A 19,479-nucleotide genomic window follows, 5' to 3' on the forward strand; every position below is an offset into this window, starting at 1 on the left:
CCTGCAGAAACCCTGGGCTAAGGTCCGTGTTCAAGCTAGACCCTCCAATATTCCCCTAAAAGTCATACTGCCGCATGATGAACAGGAATCACAATATCACAGACCTTACACACACACATCACCTTTGAGAAATTTAGGTTTAAATATAGCAGGGCACTCTTGGGCTCGGGCATTTATTGATGCAGGAACTGTCTTTCCTTTATTGCTTTGATTTGCTTTGATATCATAAACCCTCCATAGCTGCAGAGGTGTGTGTAACCCAGAGCTACTTTGCACTCAATCATGGTCTGAAGTCTCATTTTCAGTCCGTCTCTCACCTCAGGTCTAACAGCTTCAGTTTCATCCACAGTTATTAAGGAAAATATGCTTAGGTTCACTCAGTGGGTTAGCATCCTGGTACAGTAGTGGGGCTGACCAAAGTCAACAGGGTATTCATTCCTCTCTAAACCTGGCCCTTTGCAAGGGGTCCACCCCAGTTCATGGCCTTGTCAGGCTTCCATAATCCCATCTCATTATGTGGGCCCACGAACTTCCATGGCAAAAGCAGGAACACCCGTAATAAAACACAAAGCTCTGCAGGGAAACTTTTTCATCACCAAAGAAATAGATCAATCAAGGTCGACTAATCGGAACAAATGGGTCTGAGAGAAGGCCAAAGAGTGATGGTATGCTGCACTCATATCTAGTGTTTCAGCATATTATTTCAGGGGCAGACCAGGCTGTCCGTCCACCTGGGCCAAAGGCAACACTTCGAGGCTGAGTATCCCTCAGTGCCTCTGTGGGGATCCCTCAGTGTTTTAACCGTGCTGCTGTTCTCTCCTGCCGTGCCAGGTCAGTTTTTGTTGGAAGAGTCGCGGCTCCTGGAAGCGGCGGAGATGGCAGAGAAAGCTGCACGCCTCGACAGCGGGGAGTTTGATGTGGTCTTCAGCGCAGCCCACATGCTCAGGTGACTATTTGATTGGAATTCTTTTTTTTCTTTTTTTTCTTTTTTCTTTTTATGTTTGATGATTTCCATAGCCACAAATGCACTGTATGTACTTTATTCCGTGTAGATGAGATGTGTTGGCCACAGTCTTGCAAGGCTGAGTAGAGAGGAGGTTGTGTATGAGAGGGAGGTCTACTGTCTGCACGGTTTATCCAGGGGCTTACACTTCTCCTCAGCCAGTGTGATTTACTTGGCTGTACTTTGTAATCCTCTTCTCTCGCTGCAGTGCCAGCCTGAGAGCTGCTGGTTTGTCTTAGCGTGCTGTGCAGCTATGTATCTTCATATGCTCTCTCTCTCTCTCTCTCTCTCTCTCCCTCTCTGTGTGTCTCTCTCCACACCTCTCTCCCACTCCGTCTCACTATTCCTCTGCTGTCGCTGGCTCCTACTTGAAAGACGGCTTCCAAATCAGCGCAGGGTTCAGCTGATGAGCCTGAGCAGCAAAGCTTTAGCAGCCCACAAGCTGTTGTGATTCTGAACACAAGCCACGAATGGAAATGTGTAAATACAGCCATGTGCCAACTTACAGCACACTCCACCGCTGACTGAATAAACCTACAAAATTATATTAGCCAGTATAGAGATTTCCTTGTTTAAACTCATCGTGGCTAGCTCGGGGCTTTTGGGTTAGAATTGCTGCAGCCCTCTGAAGGGAAATACTTATCTTGAATCACCGGTTTGATAAAGCTGGCCGTGCTGTTCCCCAAAGTACAGCTTTGCTGCGCAGCTCTATGTGAGATTCTTACCCAGCTGCTTTATGCATAGCTCTTCCCCCCACCAGTCCTATCATGCAGGATCTTCATCTCCAGCAGCTTTCAGTATTGACAGCCTCTTCCAGGGTGCAGACCCCTGGCAGCTAAAGTGGGCTTCAAGCGGTGTTGAGGGCTGAACTTTTCCTCCACTTGCTTGGAATGGGGTCCCCCACTCCTCCACAGCTCATGTTCTTTATGTTGTTTGTCTTGGACGCAGACATGGAAAGGCCCTCGGTTGGTGGGGACACAAGTGAATCTACACAGGGGAAGGGAAGAGATTAAAAGGAGGGGCAGAAGCTCTCAGATGTGCAAATGTGTTTTATTGCTCTCCTGAGCCCTTTGGTTTTTGATCATTTTACTTCCACACTAAGAATTTCCTTCTGCCTCCTTTTTTGAACAGTTTTGATGTTTTTTTTTTTTAACCTAGCTCTGGTTTATAGTGGGAATATAGAACAGGAAAGGCATGGTAAGGCCTGTGGGGATGTGTTCGTTTTCCTCATTTCATGTAAAAATTACACTGTGACATCATATAGTCACATACAATCTGAAACTCAAAAGGACACACACAGGCAGTATATGCACCCACAGTTGACCTCATAGTTTCCCACACAAACCACATGTCTTATATGATAATATAATACACCATATCTGAAAGATTACTTTGCACATTAGCATGACATGATGTTAGGTTTGCCAATTTGTGCATATTTGACTTTCCCCGTTCCCAAAAAGTGTATAAATTGGTTTGACTCAATAACCTTATAATGGTAATAAAAAAGAATGAATGGTAGTAAGTTACATTAGGCTTACTGAGCATACAGTATTGCCCTCAGGGAAGAGGTCTGTGTTCAGTGTTCAGTGTTGCATTCGAACACCGAGGATCTTACTCTAAAAAATGTGATTCTGTCCTCGAGACAGATGGGACGGCTGCAGTTTAAGCACAAATATCAGGCTGATGTTGAAAATGCAATTTGTTCATTCAATCATTAGCATCCAGCGGCGTCACGCTTATAAGCAGCACTGTCAGCTGTTGTGATTTGTGCATGTCTGGGGTTAATAAAGCATCGCTAGACAACAAGATGTCAGGGTAAAAAAGATCAGTGGTTGAGTTGCTGATTTGAAATATGGTCAAGAATTTTTCCCTCCGGGGGATTTACTTTTTTTTTTTTCATTCACTCCTCTTCTGTTTTCCCATCACTCTCTTTCCCTTCATTCCTGCGCTCTTGTAGTCTCACACTGACTCTTCCTCGGGTTTAAACCCAGGCAGCGGTTTACATACTTGGCCTCCATTGTCTTCTGCGCTCTCACAACCCACAGTCAGACAAGCCGAGGAGGCTGTGCTGCTGCTTTGGTCGTGGCGTGGCAGCTCTCCAGTTCTCCTCTGATAATGTGTTTATAAATGTGATAATGATATTATAGAATTAGATTGGTGCAATTTTTTTCTCAGAGGATCGTACTTTCTAAATATTATGCTGGCAAACAAACATATGGTTGTGGTTGGACATGAAACCCACATTTATAATCTCAGGACAAATTCGGCAACTCGAGTCGTTTTCTGGATCGCTGCTGGAATGTGAAATGTTTCTTTTTAACAGAGCTGGAAAAATTCATTTCTGCTAAAAGAAATAAACAGCAGTGGCATGTTTGTCTGTATATTTGACATATGCTGGTGGATAACATGTAGGATGGGATCAATATTATGTTTCTTAGTTATGTAGGTGGGTTTTACTATGTTGCAGCTAACTAAAAAACATAAATTCTCTACTCATGGAACAGTGAGGAATCAAGCATTTAGAACACATTAGACAGTGTCTTTCAAACCTAACATTTATATTGTGTGTGTACTTAGTCGTCTGACCGGGTAATCCTAAAATGAAAGCTCTGCCTTTTATCTGAGACCATATGGATGATGATCCCTTAACAAACTGCGACAGCCAAAATGAAACTGGTTCCAAAGGCCTCGCTTCCTTTGATCATTACAACTTAAGGGGCTCCACGGCCGGCCGTCACTGACTCTGACCTTGACTTCGTCAAAGTTTGTTTTCAATGAGACAATCGTTACCATCAGTGACAAGCATGCAGCTGTGGACCATAAAGGTGATTTCTGAGATATTAATAGCAGGAGAGGCCTTGTGACATAGGAGCCACAGTTTTGTGTATAACAGTAGTGGATTATGAGGTAAGATAAGAAGCGTAATATAGGACATTCCTGTCTTGACTGCAGGTTTTATGTCCTCAGGAATAAAGTATTCCTGGTACCAGGGAGTCATGCCGACAGGCCATCTGCTCAAAAAATCCTTTCTGTCGCAGTGTGGCATATACAGCATGTTTTGGTGCATCTGTGCCATCCCTTCTGCTCTCCTGCTTGTTATAATAGTATGATTAAATGGTTTTGTCCTTCCATACTGTTTTCACATCTCCAGAGTTGCGGTATTCAGTCCAGTAAGTCAACCCACAGTTTACCCCATCAGCTATGTACAAGTCTAGGGTGAATATTTCAGGTCAGCCTCGGTTTGTTGATGACTTTTCTTCATGTCCCCAATAAGCCAAATGTCCCGACCCCAGGCCTCAATTAGAACAGAAAGTGCTTGCAGTGCACCGCTCAGCACAGATGTTATCGAGGGAGAGATGCTATCGAACGAGAAACCTACAGGCGACTGGATCAGCCTTCCTCATCCCTCATGCTGTTCCCTCCCGCTATTTTCTCAGTGACCCCTGAGCGCTAGTAAACACGCAGGGTTCAAGGCCTCATCCTAAGCCAGGAGCAATAAAGATGAATAATGATTGCCTCTCTCTGTTTTCCCTTTTGCAGACAAGCCAGCCTAAATGAGGCAGCCGAGAAGTACTACGGACAAGCAGCAAGCCTGAGACCCAATGTGAGTACAACCGCAGCTAGCTAATCACCGACATTACTGTTTACCCTGATGGGCACTGTGCAATCACAGTCTGGACGGCTTTTCCAATATTATTACTGCCCGCTCTGCCTTCTCACAACGGCCTTCATTGTCAGTGGATTTCAGATAAATAAGGGCAAGGTTTCGACTAAGCTCAGAGGTTTGTTTGTGCAGAATCCATCATCAACTTCAAAGGAGAGGCCCGGATAAGCAGATTGAAAAGAATAATGATAATAACACTCGGTCAGAGGACTTTGACATCTTGAAAATGAATGGGGTCGAGCCTTTGAGAGCTGTGACAGGAGGGGGTCGAGTTGTTGGAGTGAGGGCCGCAGAGGGAGCAAAATATGTTTGGCATGTGGTCACCTTGTTTGTTCCTGTGTCTTGATTAGAAGAAATCAGTTCAGGATTAATGATCAAAATATATCTGGACGACATTATACAGACAATACAGTTTGGTTCTGCGAGCACACAAACCCTGGTATGATATATACAAACAAAAAGACAAAACTTGAGTATAACAAAAGGATAAAATTTAAAAGTTCCACAGAAACCATGAAACTGAGCTCCTATCGCCTTTGTTGTTCTCAGTGTTGATGCAGTGTTCAGCTTTTGCCAGAGCTCTGTGTATTTTTAAAATCTGATTAAACCCAGATGGAAGGTAAGTAAAATCATTTTTCTCATTGCTCCAGTTCAAACCCATACATAAATAATGTAAGAGGACCACAGAGTTTTAGGTGAACTGTGGGAATGTTCCCATTAGTTCTATTTCATTAGTGGTACACACTCTTTTTTCATGCTGAGAGAACATCCGATCGCTACTCACTTGTTTCTCTATCTATAGAAGTTTGGAGTTAAAGAAAGATTTGGGAATCTTAAAGGAATAGTGTGAATTTTTTGAAATAACAAACAAAGCTAAGCTAATGGAAACATAGGAAGTTACAATAGCCCTCAAAAACAAGCTAACAAGCTAAGAAGGTGCTGCTCTCTTCTGCTGTCTGGTTCTTACTGTGCAGGGACATTTTCAACCATATCGCGCTGCCCCCCGATAGATATGTACTTCTATGAAATACATGCTGTAAATGTTTGTGTTTCCCACAGCTCTGTTTCCAAGGCCAGATCCGTGTAATTTTCACATGACCGTTTCTTGGCATCTGTAATTGTACAAACACACATTTGATGTCCACATCCAAACACAGAGGCAGTTTTTTTTTTTTTTATACCCCTACTTGGTTACTTTTGCCTGGATGCCTTTTGGCGTTTGTATTACTTACAGCTGAGGCACAACTGTAATTTAGCATCTTCATCCATCTTCTTTACCATTATCCTTTGTTCTTTGCGATGCGACTTGACTTAAGCCATGTACCCTGTCCATCTTCATTTGTCATTTCATGCTTTACTGCGGCTTGACTCCTCACTCTCCAAAAGCACTGGTGGTTTATATTAAGCACACATGTCTGCTTGCTCCGAGTGAGAGAGGACAATTCCCTCCATTCAAGGGATTTAGTCCTTTAGTCCTACAATCCCCTCTATCTAGACGAGCTAAATCCTATCGGATGCTTGGTTTGCTTTGACTGCTCTCTGCACCCTATGACATCTGTCCTTTTAAGAGTTTCCCATTCTATGTAGATATTCTTTACTTAAATGCCATTCTGGAGTCATTATGGTCAGGTCATTCCCCAACCTAGCTTCACATTCAACTCTGGCAGTCTTAATAGCATATGTTGCTTTACGGCCCAGGCTAATATGCTCCACATCTGGCCATGCTTCTGCAAGCATACATGCCAGTTTTGGGAAGGGTAGGGAGGCAGAATGGTTACAGAGCAGCAGGAAATGAGGAAAAAATGAAGGCTTTGACAAAAGAACATTTTGCGGAGTGTTGCAAGTGTTGCAAGGGCAAGGAAGAATGCAGGAGAAGGGGAATAAATCACAAAAGTCCTAGCTTTATAAAGTAGGGGGATAAAGGCTCGGGTGAGGAAAGGTGGGAGCCTACAGGGGAGACGGGAGGAAGGAAACTAAACTTGGGAATTGATAAGTTCTGCATGGGTGGAGAGAGAGGTCTTTTGAACCTCGGTTGCAGCCGCACTGAGAGGAAAACCAGGAGTCACTTGATTTTTTACCCAGGACTCTTTGCTCAGCGCTTCATATGTTACGCCACTCATCAGTATCTATCCTGGAAGATCGCAGAAAGCTTGCAACAGAAGCATGTTAGCGTCGGCCTGTTTAGGTCAGCTCCTTCTGCAATTTTCCTGTTTGATTTGTTTCTCCAGCAACTGGACAAACTGGCCTTTGTTTTTGACTCTGGCTTCTCCTACGACCTGTGTCATTTCTAAAGGGAAAATTTTAAAACCATTGTCGTACCCTGTGAGATCACTGCATTACCACAGGCTAAAAAGAAATGATATAAGAAGCATAAATTGTCGCTGAAACATTCCTGTGTACATTTGCCAGCAACCAAATCAACAGACGCCAGGAATCTCGAGGAGCCAAGTGGGGAATTATTCGACCATTGTCATTCTCTCACTTGAATGTCTCCAAAGTCTGTATTGATTCTGAGCCATGTTACCTAATGAACTGACTGACCTCTTAGAAATACACTGAGGCTAAGGGATGATTGCACTTCACTTAACATTGAATCCTCAACAACTCCACAAAATGGCTTAAAGACTAATTTTCCAATATACACCTACACCACTTGTCACTTCCACATTGCAGACACAGTATTAATGTGTCACTTTCAACTATGTCTATATGTATAAACAGTTATATTTTGTCTGGTATTTTCTGGACTAGTTAAAATCCCTAACTTGCAAATTGATCCCCCAGCGTTATTTTGTGGTTTGACCCTCAAATGGCGAGGTCAAACTGAGGGTAATTTATAGCACAAACAGCCTCAAAATTACCCCGACCATTAAAGTCAAGAACTCCTGTGACTAATAACTGAAACACTGAGGGAAAATGTTTTTCTAGGGGATAAATGTAATTGTACAATATTAAGCAAGTGGTATCTAGTAATTTAAAGCGAAGCATTTGGAGCCATGGAGCAACAGGAGTAGTGTTGGTCATGCCAGTCGCCTTTACTTTGGCCAAAGCCTCTGCAGCATGTTTTATATGTGTTGAGGTAAGAAGTGGCTCCTCTCTAAGGGACAATAGGATTATCCCAGAGTCTGTGTTCCCATTGAAATTCTCATGCATGGAGCATCACTCATCCAAGCTTGACACTGGAAAAACAGAGAGATGTTTTGAGAGTTGAGAGTGAGACAAGGGTCGAACAGTCAAGCAAAGTTTCACGCAAACTACAGTCTGGACGAGAAGGTGCATGGATGACTATGCCTTGAATATGCAAAGTATAAACTTCAGACTCACTTTAATAAAAACAAGTGTTTTGGTTCAAATAGAGTTTGTTAGGTGTTTACTTATTGTAAATATAAATCCATTAACTGAATTGGATCAAACTTTTACACAAAGAGCTTTTCATAAGCGTTTCATGTTTTTAGTATGCTCTTACATTTTTTGCAGAATTGCTGTTGATGTGAATGGTTCACATTTCCACGCATTTTCACATGACATTCCACAGATTTCTTATAACATTTATAGAAAAACACTTTTTCTCTCATGCAAAGCGTGTTGCTCTGAGAATTACTCTTGATTACTTAATAGGCCATGAGAATGAAACTGAGCCTCGAGGTAGAGCACATCAGTAGATGCCACAATCGTGTGCCATTCCATGTGACAATGATGTATGAGGCGATAATTATAGGAAAAAGTCGCAGCCACTGCAGCGTAAGCACATGATTGGCCATTTTTACTAACACTGTTTTATTTGAGCATTCCTTGTTTCCAAGGAATTAACGATTACAGAAATTACAATAGTCTGAAGCAGTAAAACAGTAGCTTCTTGACAGGATTAGACATCTTTTCCACACTTCAGACTAAAATAGAGATCAGATGTGGACCCTCCCTTACGGTGATTGCACACCAGACACTTACTCCTCATGACTCACCCACCCGCTGCTGCTGCCGCTGCTGATTTTACCCCTTGGTACCAGCAGGAATATACAGTATATTCAGCTAGATCCACTTAAGAGTGGTGATTGCTCACTCTGACATGTGTGGCCACAGACAAGACACAGGGACACGCAAAGCGGCGTGGTTACCAAGCTCCAAACACTTCGCCGCAGCCTGGGTGATCTGACAGACAGGAACCAATTGCGTGCTGTATAGCCTCATATGATCACCAAATGTGCTATTACCACACTTTTTTTATTTCAAAGGACAATATAACTATTTTCATTTATTTACTTCATTTATTCATCCACTCTGACGTTTTTCCATGTTTTTGTGAAAAGATTTGCATTCAAAAGTGTTTTAATCTGTTCAATGTCCAGACAACAATTTATTGCATGTGATTCATTGATATAAAACATTTCTGGTCAAATTCCATTTCTGTTGAATTATTCATACCCCCCTAAGTGTGAATCGAAAGACTTGATTTGCATTATTCATCTCATCCATTCATGGCCCCTGATTTGAATTTTTCAATGAATCATTTCTTTAGTTTAAACAGAGCGTTTGCAGTGAGTAAATTACTGTTGTTGTGTGTGTATCAGGTCACTCTTTCTATTTCTCAGGAAGCTTTGTTAACGCCCACTGTTGTATACCTAATTCTCAATAACAGTGTAGAACCCTGCATTGCTATTATTGAAGAGAACAGACAGTGCAACTTTGGAACAAAACTTGAAGCTCGCCTGAGGCGCATTCAGCGTGAAACTGATCTCGCCCCAAAAATGACTAAAATCTCTCTTCTGGTTTCAGTATCCTGCAGCGTTGATGAACCTGGGGGCCATTCTCCACCTCAACGGGAAGCTGCAAGAAGCTGAAGCCAATTACCTCCGAGCACTTCAACTGAAACCTGATGACACCATCACCCAGTCCAACTTGCGTAAGCTGTGGAACATCATGGAGAAACAGGGCCTGAGGACCACGAGCCCCTGAGCTCCTCCTGCCCGCCTACAGTACCTGCCATCTGTACGCCAGACCTGGAGGAAAGGACGGCCCACGCGTTGCTTATTCACTCTTCTCTTCCAGAAGGGATGGAAGAGACTCAGGGAGGATGTTTGCTCTGAGAGGCCATGACTGTGCCGCACAGCCCTCCTAATGACTCCTGAGCTCTGCATACACCTCAGGCCAGCAGCTTTCCTCAGAAGCATTGCTCACAGTTTGGCTGGTGCTGCACAGTATTTGGACTCTTTAGAACTTTCCTCAAAATTAGTGCTCTCACAGGAACCCTTTTTTTTTTTTTTTTTCTTTTTTTACTTTTATAACTACAGCACTTGAACTTGAGGTGAGACCAGGTACATCCTCCAACATTTGTGATGAATTAAGTTTCTCAAATACGCAATTGTAGTTCATAAGGGTGAAATTTATCCTCGAGCTGTGCAAGATAAAATATAATGGAGAGAGAAGGATCTCAGAGCACTGCACTGAGGGTATTTTCCATCAACATTTACTGAAGTCCTTGGTTTTATTAGATGTTGCATCTTGATAATGAAGAAAATAAGATTATATGAAGAAATGGATACCATCCAAAATCTCCAAATTAATGTAAATCAAGTTTATATCAGTAAGATCTCAAGTCTGTGTATTTTCCTCAGTGGGTTTGTTTTGCTCATGAGATTACACACGCTTCGTTATGAAGGTATGAAAATTAGCAGCATTATTGTAACCCATTTGGAGCAGATGCCCTGACATTTTGTACAAACTCGAAAAAGGGAATTGAATTTGTCAGTCATTACAGGACAACAATAGCCTCTGAAAGCTCCACACAGGCTGGATTTCACCAAATGCAGCATGATTTGGCTGAAAAAAGGAAGTGGGACTTTCACATTGTTATGCCTTATAATAAAAGGTGTGAGTGTTCTTTTAGCAGTGTACAGTAGCATGCAGGTGGCATTTCTCCCACTACTGCTTCTTGTATTTCCCTGTTAAAAGTCGCCGTAGTAACTTGTTTGTTGACAACATTAAGAAGCTAAAAATGGAATTGTTATTAAGCTGTCTTCCCATGGAAGTCACAGACGACAAAGTGGCAGGTACGGTAGTTCTGGGTACGTCGTCTGCCCACACACCTGCCGCTTTTGCAAACGGAGCGTTTGTGTGTGGAGCTGAAACAGATGAAGGAGTTCTTCTAACCAAATACAAGAGCTATGCTGATGCACACCTTCTCATCACAGAGCAATGATGGGACATAGCACATCTGAAGGAAATGTTTTAACGCCTATGTTTGTGTCGGAATAAAACTAATTTCATTGTGTTTGTATAAATGAATCCTAATATATACCTACATTGTGTATATTATACAGAAAATCATGCAGCAAAAAAAGTAGCCAGACTTTAAAATGGAAGCTCAGATTACGGAGCAAGTTTGGCTTCATTACATGAAGTATTTTCACATATTGTCAAACCTCTGTTGGCAGTCATAAGGTCTCATTTTGTATATATTCTGTGTAATTAACATCTGTTTGTTTGTTTGTTTGTTGTCGTCAGCATACAGTAAATGGCACCTTCCCAGAAGTAAAAGTATGTGCAGTATTTGTGATCATTTTGTTTGTTACTGGCCGCAAAACTCCTGAATTATCTGTGTCCTCAGTTTATTACATTGTAAGTTATTGCTTTGTGTTACCTTAGCAACGGAACCAGCTGGCACTGTGTTTTTATTACATGTAAAATGAAGGAAGTTAGCAGATATGTGGCCCATTATAGGTAAATACACAGTAACACGTGCGATGGAGGATAAAAGATTGAATATTTAAGTCACTTGTTGCAGTCGTAATAGTGTCACCACTGTTCTGTTTTTGACTGTGATGGTCACTAGTGATATGTTGAGTAAAATAATCACAGGTCACATTCACTCCCCACGTCTCACAAACCCTATGTGCTTATTTCTCCTGTGTATATAAAGTGTTTATGAACAAACACTGATAATTGTTATTGCTTGAGTGAAGATGTTAAAAAAAGAAAAGAAAAAGCGATTCACTCTGTGTCTCTGCTCAGGGATCTCAAGTGGTGGGTTATTGCAGAAACTTGTTCACAGAGCGTTTACTAAATTAAAGATTTATTTTTGAAAGTTGTTGTATTTGTATAAATTATCAAGATTTGTAGCCTTTTTCTCCTTTTTGTAATATAAAAAAATGAACAATGTGCCAGAATAGACCTTTTTTCCCAATGTTGCTTTTTTTCCACAATAAATTTATGGTGTTCTGCTTTTGTTTTGCTTCCTGTGCAGCCATTTTTTTTTTAAATGCGGATTTCGGATCAATTTATGGGATGGATTTCATGTGGGTTTTTCACTCTCACCAACATTCAAAAACACACAGATCCTTCACACTGTAGCAATACCAGGTCTAAGTCAGATTTCCTTTATATCCATGTGGGACATCAGACTTAATGGGGTGGTCTTGCATGCTGTGGAACAGGTTTTACAGGGCATTTAAAGTCCCCCCCTGTAAATTTGCGAAATCGTGTCATAAAATCAACTGAAATGGATCTCCGCTGCTTTGATCTTTGGACAACAAAGACGACGTAAATACTCCCATATGGAAGGGGTAGCACAGTGTGTACATGTGGCTGGTGTGTTTCGATTCCAACCACCCCCACAATTCAGACCCCGCTGACAGGCAAAAGGCCCTTCCCTGAGAACGAAGCAGTCTGCCTTGTGATGTTTCTCACATGTCTACATGAGAGGTCTGCTCCCATGATCAGAACTCGCCATGGTGCCCAGCTTTCCTTATTGAACTGGAATGCACAGACGCTGCTTGCACTGTCCAGTCGAGTTTGAATCTTCTTCTAATAAAACAGGTGCACCTCACATCGACAAATAATGAAATAGGGAGACTTGCTGCTTTGTTGGGCTGTAGACTCACGCTACAAAGGCAATGTGCTTTAATTTTATGCTTTAAGCCTCAGTAGGCATTTGGGTTTCTTCCTATATGATGTTACATATACCGCTGACTTTGAAGTTATATGTCAGTGCATGTGGAAGTTGAAGCAGTAGCAGAGGAAACTGTTTTAGGAATCTAGGAATTTTTATGAGTGCAAACTATTTCACCGACACAGTCTTTTCCCCAATCGTCAAGGATTGTTAGCCATGTGAGCAGCTCTCTCGGTCTCCATAGGATGAATGATAACAACTTTGGTGATTACATGATTTTTCTCTACCACGACCTACAGCTCAAAGTTTTCACTCTTAACCTCTAAATTATCTCAACATCTACTTAATGGATTGGCGCAAACACTTCTAGACAATCATGATTCCCAGATCATGGCCTAATGGCTTTGTTCACCTTTGACTTTTCCTCTAACACCACAAGTCTCTCATTTGTGGTTTAGAGTGAAATATTTCAACATCTATTGGTGGATTATCATGAAATTTAGCACAGACATTCATATCCTCTTCAGAAATTAACTTAGTGAGTCACCATAAGGTCAAAATAGGCGTTCTATCTAAAGTGTGGTGCTACTAGGAAAGGAATTAAATTCAGTGATGCTGACATTGAAATGCCATTTAACCGACTTGCTGATAAAATACAGGGAAAGTGTGTACATGTAGGATGCATATGAACAGAGGTGAAACTGAAACTTAAGTGAACTGAAAATTTTTAATACACAGAAAATTGATGACGTCATAGTATAGTAAGTCAAAAAATGTCAAAAAACGTCATAGTATAGTAAGGCATAAAATTGTCTAAAAACGTCATAGTATATACTATGGCATAAAACGTCACAGTATAGTAAGGCAAAAAAGTCAAAAAACTTCATAGTATAGTAAGGCAAAACATTTAAAAAAACATCATAGTATAGTATGGCAAAAAAAAGTCAAAAAACATCATAGTATAGTAAGGCATAAAAATGTCATATAATGTTATAGTATACTCAGGCATGAAACATCATAATATAGTGAGGCAAAAAAGTAAAAAAATGTCATAGTATAGTAAGGCAAAAAAATTGTCTAAAAACGACATAGTATATACTATGGCATAAAACGTCATAATATATTGAGGCAAAAAAGTCAAAAAATGTCATAATATAGTGAGGCCAAAAAATTTCAAAAAACGTCAAAGTATAGTAAGGTATAAAAATGTCAAAAAACGTCATACTATAGTAAGGCAAAAAAAATTTCAAAAAACGTCATAGTATAGTAAGGCAAAAAATGTCAAAAAACATCATGTATAGTAAGGCATAAAAACGTCATATAATGTTATAGTATACTCAGGCATGAAACATCATAATATAGTGAGGCAAAAAAGTAAAAAAATGTCATAGTATAGTAAGGCAAAAAAATTGTCTAAAAACGTCATAGTATATACTATGGTAAAAAAAAACGTCACAGTATAGTAAGGCAAAAAATGTCATAGTGTAGTGAGGCACAAAAATTTCAAAAAACATCATAGTATAGTAAGGCAAAAAATCAAAAAATGTCATAGTATAGTAAAGCAAAAAGATGTCAAAAAACGTCATAGTAAGGCAAAAAAATCAAAAAATGTCATAGTATAGTAAAGCAAAAAATGTCAAAAAACGTCATAGTCTAGTAAGGCAAAAAAAATTTAAAAAACGTCAGAGTATATTAAGGTATTAAAATTTCAAAAAACGTCAGAGTATAGTAAAGTATAAAAATGTCAAAAAACATCATAGTATAGTAAGGCAAAAAAATTGTCTAAAAATGTCATAGTATAGTGAGGCAAAAAAATTTCAAAAAACGTCATAGTATAGTAAGGCCAAAAAATCAAAAAATGTCATAGTATAGTAAGGCAAAAAAATTGTCTAAAAACGTCATAGTATAGTAAGGCAAAAAAATGTTAAAAAACATCATAGTATAGTAAGGGAAAAAAATTTCAAAAATGTCATAGTATAGTAAGGCAAAAAAAATTCAAAAAACGTCATAGTATAGTAGGACAAAAAAATCAAAAACTGTCATAGTATAGTATGGCAAAAAAATGTCAAAAAACGTCATAGTATAGTAAGGCAAAAAAATGTTAAAAAACATCATAGTATAGTAAGGGAAAAAAATTTCAAAAATGTCATAGTATAGTAAGGCAAAAAACTTTCAAAAAACCTCACAATATAGTAAGGTATAAAAATGTCAAAAAACGTCATACTATAGTTAGGCAAAAAAATTTCAAAAAGGGTCATAGTATAGTAAGGCAAAAAATGTCAAAAAAACGTCATAGTATAGCAAGGTATAAAAATTTCAAAAAACGTCATAGTATAGTAAGGCAAAAAAAATTCAAAAAACGTCACAGTATAGTAAGGCAAAAAATGTCAAAAAATGTCATAGTGTAGTGAGGCAAAAAGATGTCAAAAAACGTCATAGTATAGTAAAGCAAAAAATGTCAAAAAACGTCATAGTAAAGTAAGGCAAAAAAATGTCAAAAAACGTCATAGTATAGTAAGGCCAAAAAATCTAAAAATGTCATAGTATAGTAAGGCACAAAAAATGTCAAAAAACATCATAGTATAGTAAGGCAAAAAAAAATTCAAAAATGTCATAGTATAGTAAGGCAAAAAACTTTCAAAAAACGTCACAATATAGTAAGGTATAAAAATGTCAAAAAACGTCATACTATAGTTAGGCAAAAAAATTTCAAAAAGGGTCATAGTATAGTAAGGCAAAAAATGTCAAAAAACGTCATAGTATATATTATGGGAAAAAACGTCACAGTATAGTAAGGCAAAAAATGTTAATAAAATGTCATAGTATAGTAAGGCAAAAAAATCAAAAAATGTCATAGTATAGTAAAGCAAAAAATGTGAAAAAACGTCATAGTATAGTAAGACCAAACAATCAAAAAATGTCATAGTATAGTAAGGCAAAAGAAATGGCAAAAAACATCATAGTATAGTAAGGCAAAAAAAATTTCAAAAATGTCATAGTATAGTAAGGCAAAAAACTTTCAAAAAACGTCACAATATAGTAAGGCAAAAAATGTCAAAAAAACGTCATAGTATAGCAAGGTATAAAAATTTCAAAAAACGTCATAGTATAGTAAGGCAAAAAAAATTCAAAAAACGTCACAGTATAGTAAGGCAAAAAATGTCAAAAAATGTCATAGTGTAGTGAGGCAAAAAGATGTCAAAAAACGTCATAGTATAGTAAAGCAAAAAATGTCAAAAAACGTCATAGTATAGTAAGGCAAAAAAATGTCAAAAAACGTCATAGTATAGTAAGGCCAAAAAATCAAAAAATGTCATAGTATAGTAAGGCACAAAAAATGTCAAAAAACATCATAGTATAGTAAGGCAAAAAAAAATTCAAAAATGTCATAGTATAGTAAGGCAAAAAACTTTCAAAAAACGTCACAATATAGTAAGGTATAAAAATGTCAAAAAACGTCATAGTATAGCAAGGTATAAAAATTTCAAAAAACGTCACAGTATAGTAAGGCTAAAAATGTCAAAAAATGTCATAGTATAGTAAGGTATAAAAATGTCAAAAAACGTCATACTATAGTAAGGCAAAAAAATTTCAAAAAAACGTCATAGTCTAGTAAGGCAAAGATTTTTTTTAGAAAACGTCAGAGTATAGTAAGGTATAAAAAAAAAAAACATCATAGTATAGTAACGTATAAAAATGTCAAAAAACGTCATAGTATAGCAAGGTATAAAAATTTCAAAAACGTCATAGTATAGTAAGGCAAAAAAATGTAAAAAAAACGTCATAGTATAGTAAGGTAAAAAAATTTCAAAAAACATCACAGTATATCAAGGCAAAAAATGTCAAAAAACGTCATAGTATAGTAAGGTATAAAAATGTAAAAAAAAACGTCTGACTTTAGCGAGGTATAAAAATGTCAAAAAACGTCATAGTATAGTAAGGCATAAAAACGTCAAAAAATGTCATTGTATAATATTGCATAAAAACGTGAAATAACGTCATTGTATAGTAAAGCATAAAACGTCATAGTATAGTAAGGCATAAAAACGTCAAAAAAAGTCATAGTATAGTAAAGCATAAAAACGTCATAGTATAGTAAAGCATAAAACGTCAAAGTAAGGCATAAAACGTCAAAAAACATCATAGTATAGTAACGTATAAAAATGTCAAAAAACGTCAGACTATAGTAAGGTATAAAAATGTCAAAAAACGTCATACTATAGTAAGGCAAAAAAATGTCAAAAAACGTCATAGTATAGTATGGTATAAAAATGTAAAAAAAACGTCTGACTTTAGCGAGGTATAAAAATGTCAAAAAACGTCATAGTATAGTAAGGCAAAAAATGTCAAAAATAATCATAGTATAGTAAGGCAAAAAAATGTCAAAAAACATCATAGTATAGTAAGGCATAAAAATGTCAAAAAACGTCATAGTATAGTAAGGCAAAAAAATGTCAAAAAACGTCATAGTATAGTAAGGTAAAAAAATTTCAAAAAACATCACAGTATAGTAAGGCAAAAAATGTCAAAAAATGTCATACAATAGGAAGCCATAAAAGTGTGCAGCTGGAGTTTGTAGAGGTGAACCATGCAGGAACAAAGATAATTCCACACAGGATGCCCAAGCCAGGATTCAAACCAACGACCTTTGGAATGAAAGGCAACGCTTCTAACCACTGTACTGTGCCCAACCTTATAAGTAGGTAATATTGGCAGAAACGGAAGTACAAAGACGTCATAATACAGTAAGGCAAAATATGTCAAAAAAAAGTCCTAGTATAGTAAGCAGGAAAATGACAAAAAACGTCATAGTAAATAAGGCAGAAAACATCATAATATAGCAAGGGATAAAAACGTAAGAAAACGTCATAGTATAGTATGGCAAAAAATGTCAAAAAACGTCAGAGTATAGTAAGGCAAAAAATTTCAAAAAATGTCATAGCCTAGTAAATCATAAAAACTGAAACAAATGTCTTAGTATAGTAAGGCAAAAAGTGTGCAGCCGGAGCTTGTAAAGGTGAACCATTGAGGAACAAAGATAATGTGCAAACTCCACACAAGATGCCCCAAGCCAGGACTCGAACCAACGAGATTTGGAATGAAAGGCACCGCTTCTAACCACTGTACTTTCTTACCCTTATCAGTAAGTAATATTCGTAGAAAGAGAAGCACAAAGACGTCATAGTACATTAAGGCAAAATATGTCAAAAAATGTCATAGTATAGCAAGGAAAAAAATGTAAACAAATGTTATAGTATAGGAAGTGTGCAGGCGGAGTTTGTATAGTTGAACCATGCAGGAACAAAGATAGTGTGCAAATTCCACACAAGATGCCCCAAGCCAGGATTTGAACCAACAACCTTTGGAATGAAAGGCAAAGCTCCTAACCACTGTACTGTGCTCAACCATAGGAAGTCATAAAAGTGTGCTGGTAAACTTTGTAGAGGTGAACCATGGAGGAACAAAGATAATGTGCAAACTCCACACAAGAAGCACCAAAGTGGGATTTGAACCAACAACCCTTGGAAGAAGGGCGAAACTTCTAACCACTGTACTGTACTCGGCCTTCTCAGTATATAACTGGTGAAAAGTGAACCATGAAGACTTCATAGTACAGTAAGGCAAACTATGTCAAAAATAGTCATAGTATAGTAAGGCAGACAAATGTCTAAAAAACATCATTGTATATACTATGGCATAAAACGTCACAGAACAGTAAGGCAAAAAATATCAAAAAACATCATAGTACAGTAAGGCAAAAAATTGCCGAAAAACGTCATAGCATATACTATGGCATAAAACATCATAATATAATAAGGTATGAAATTGCCAAAAAACATCATAGTATATTCAGGCATAAAACTTCATAGTAAAGTAAAGTGTAAAAATGTCAAAAAAAACGTCATAGTATAGGAAGTCATAACATTGTCCTAAAATGTAATAGTATACTATGGCATAAAATGTCATAGTACAGCGAGAATTTGTAGAGGGAACATCAAGGGACAGCGATAATGTGTGAACTCCTCACATAATGACCCAAACCTGGATTCAAACAAACAACCTTTGGAACAAGAAGTATCATGTCCAACCACTGTACTGCCCTCGACCTAATCTGCAGTTAGTATAATAGTAAAGTATAGTGAAGCACAAAGATGTCATAGTACAGTGAGGCAAAAAAAAAAAAAAAAAAAATGCCATAGTATAGTAAGGCAAAAAATGTCAAAAAACGTCATAGTATGTTAAGGCATAAAATTGTCGAAAAACATCATAGTATATACTATGGCATAAAACGTTGCAGTATAGTAAGGCAAAAAGGTCAAAAAACCTCATGGTATAGTTAGGCATAAAAACATAAAAAAATAAGTCATTGTATAGTAAGGCATAAAACGTCATAGTAAGGCATAAAAAGGTCAAGAAAAGTCATAGTATAGTAAGGCATAAAATCTCCAAAAATGTCAATGTATAGTAAGGCATAAAAACGTCAAAAAACGTCATAGTATAGTAAGACATAAAATGTCAAAAAACCTCATTGTATAGTAAGGCATAAAACGTCATAGTATAGTAAGGCATAAAACGTCAAAAAATGTCATAGTATAATGAGGCATAAAAAAGTAAAATAACGTCATAGTATATTAAGGCAAAAAAACGCCATAAAACGTCATAGTATAGTAAGGCATAAAAGTTCAAAAGAACATCACAGTATAGTAAGGCATAAAAACGTCAAAAAAAGTCATAGTATAGTAAGACATAAAATGTCAAAAAACGTCATTGTATAGTAAGGCATAAAACGTCATAGTATAGTAAGGCATAAAAACATCAAAAAACGTCATAGTATAGTAAGGCATAAAAACGTCATAAAACGTTATAGTATAGTAAGGCATAAAAACGTCATAGTAAGGCATAAAAAGGTCAAATTACGTCATA

General features: G+C 37.9%; 1 protein-coding gene across 2 annotated transcripts in view; it reads left to right on the forward strand.

Moving 5' to 3' along the window:
* tmtc2b (transmembrane O-mannosyltransferase targeting cadherins 2b) overlaps window positions 1-11,893 on the forward strand; it is an 88,920-nt gene extending 77,027 nt beyond the window's left edge. For both annotated transcript variants that reach the window (XM_056387008.1, XM_056387009.1), the window contains exons 10-12: window positions 832-946; window positions 4,547-4,610; window positions 9,444-11,893. In XM_056387008.1, coding sequence (XP_056242983.1) covers window positions 832-946; window positions 4,547-4,610; window positions 9,444-9,623 — 359 coding nt within the window. In that variant the 3' untranslated portion in view covers window positions 9,624-11,893. The remainder of the gene's footprint in view (window positions 1-831; window positions 947-4,546; window positions 4,611-9,443) is intronic.
* Window positions 11,894-19,479: the final 7,586 nt, after the last annotated feature.

The sequence above is a fragment of the Seriola aureovittata genome, chromosome 10 (assembly GCF_021018895.1).
Source record: "Seriola aureovittata isolate HTS-2021-v1 ecotype China chromosome 10, ASM2101889v1, whole genome shotgun sequence".
Lineage (NCBI taxonomy): Eukaryota > Metazoa > Chordata > Actinopteri > Carangiformes > Carangidae > Seriola > Seriola aureovittata.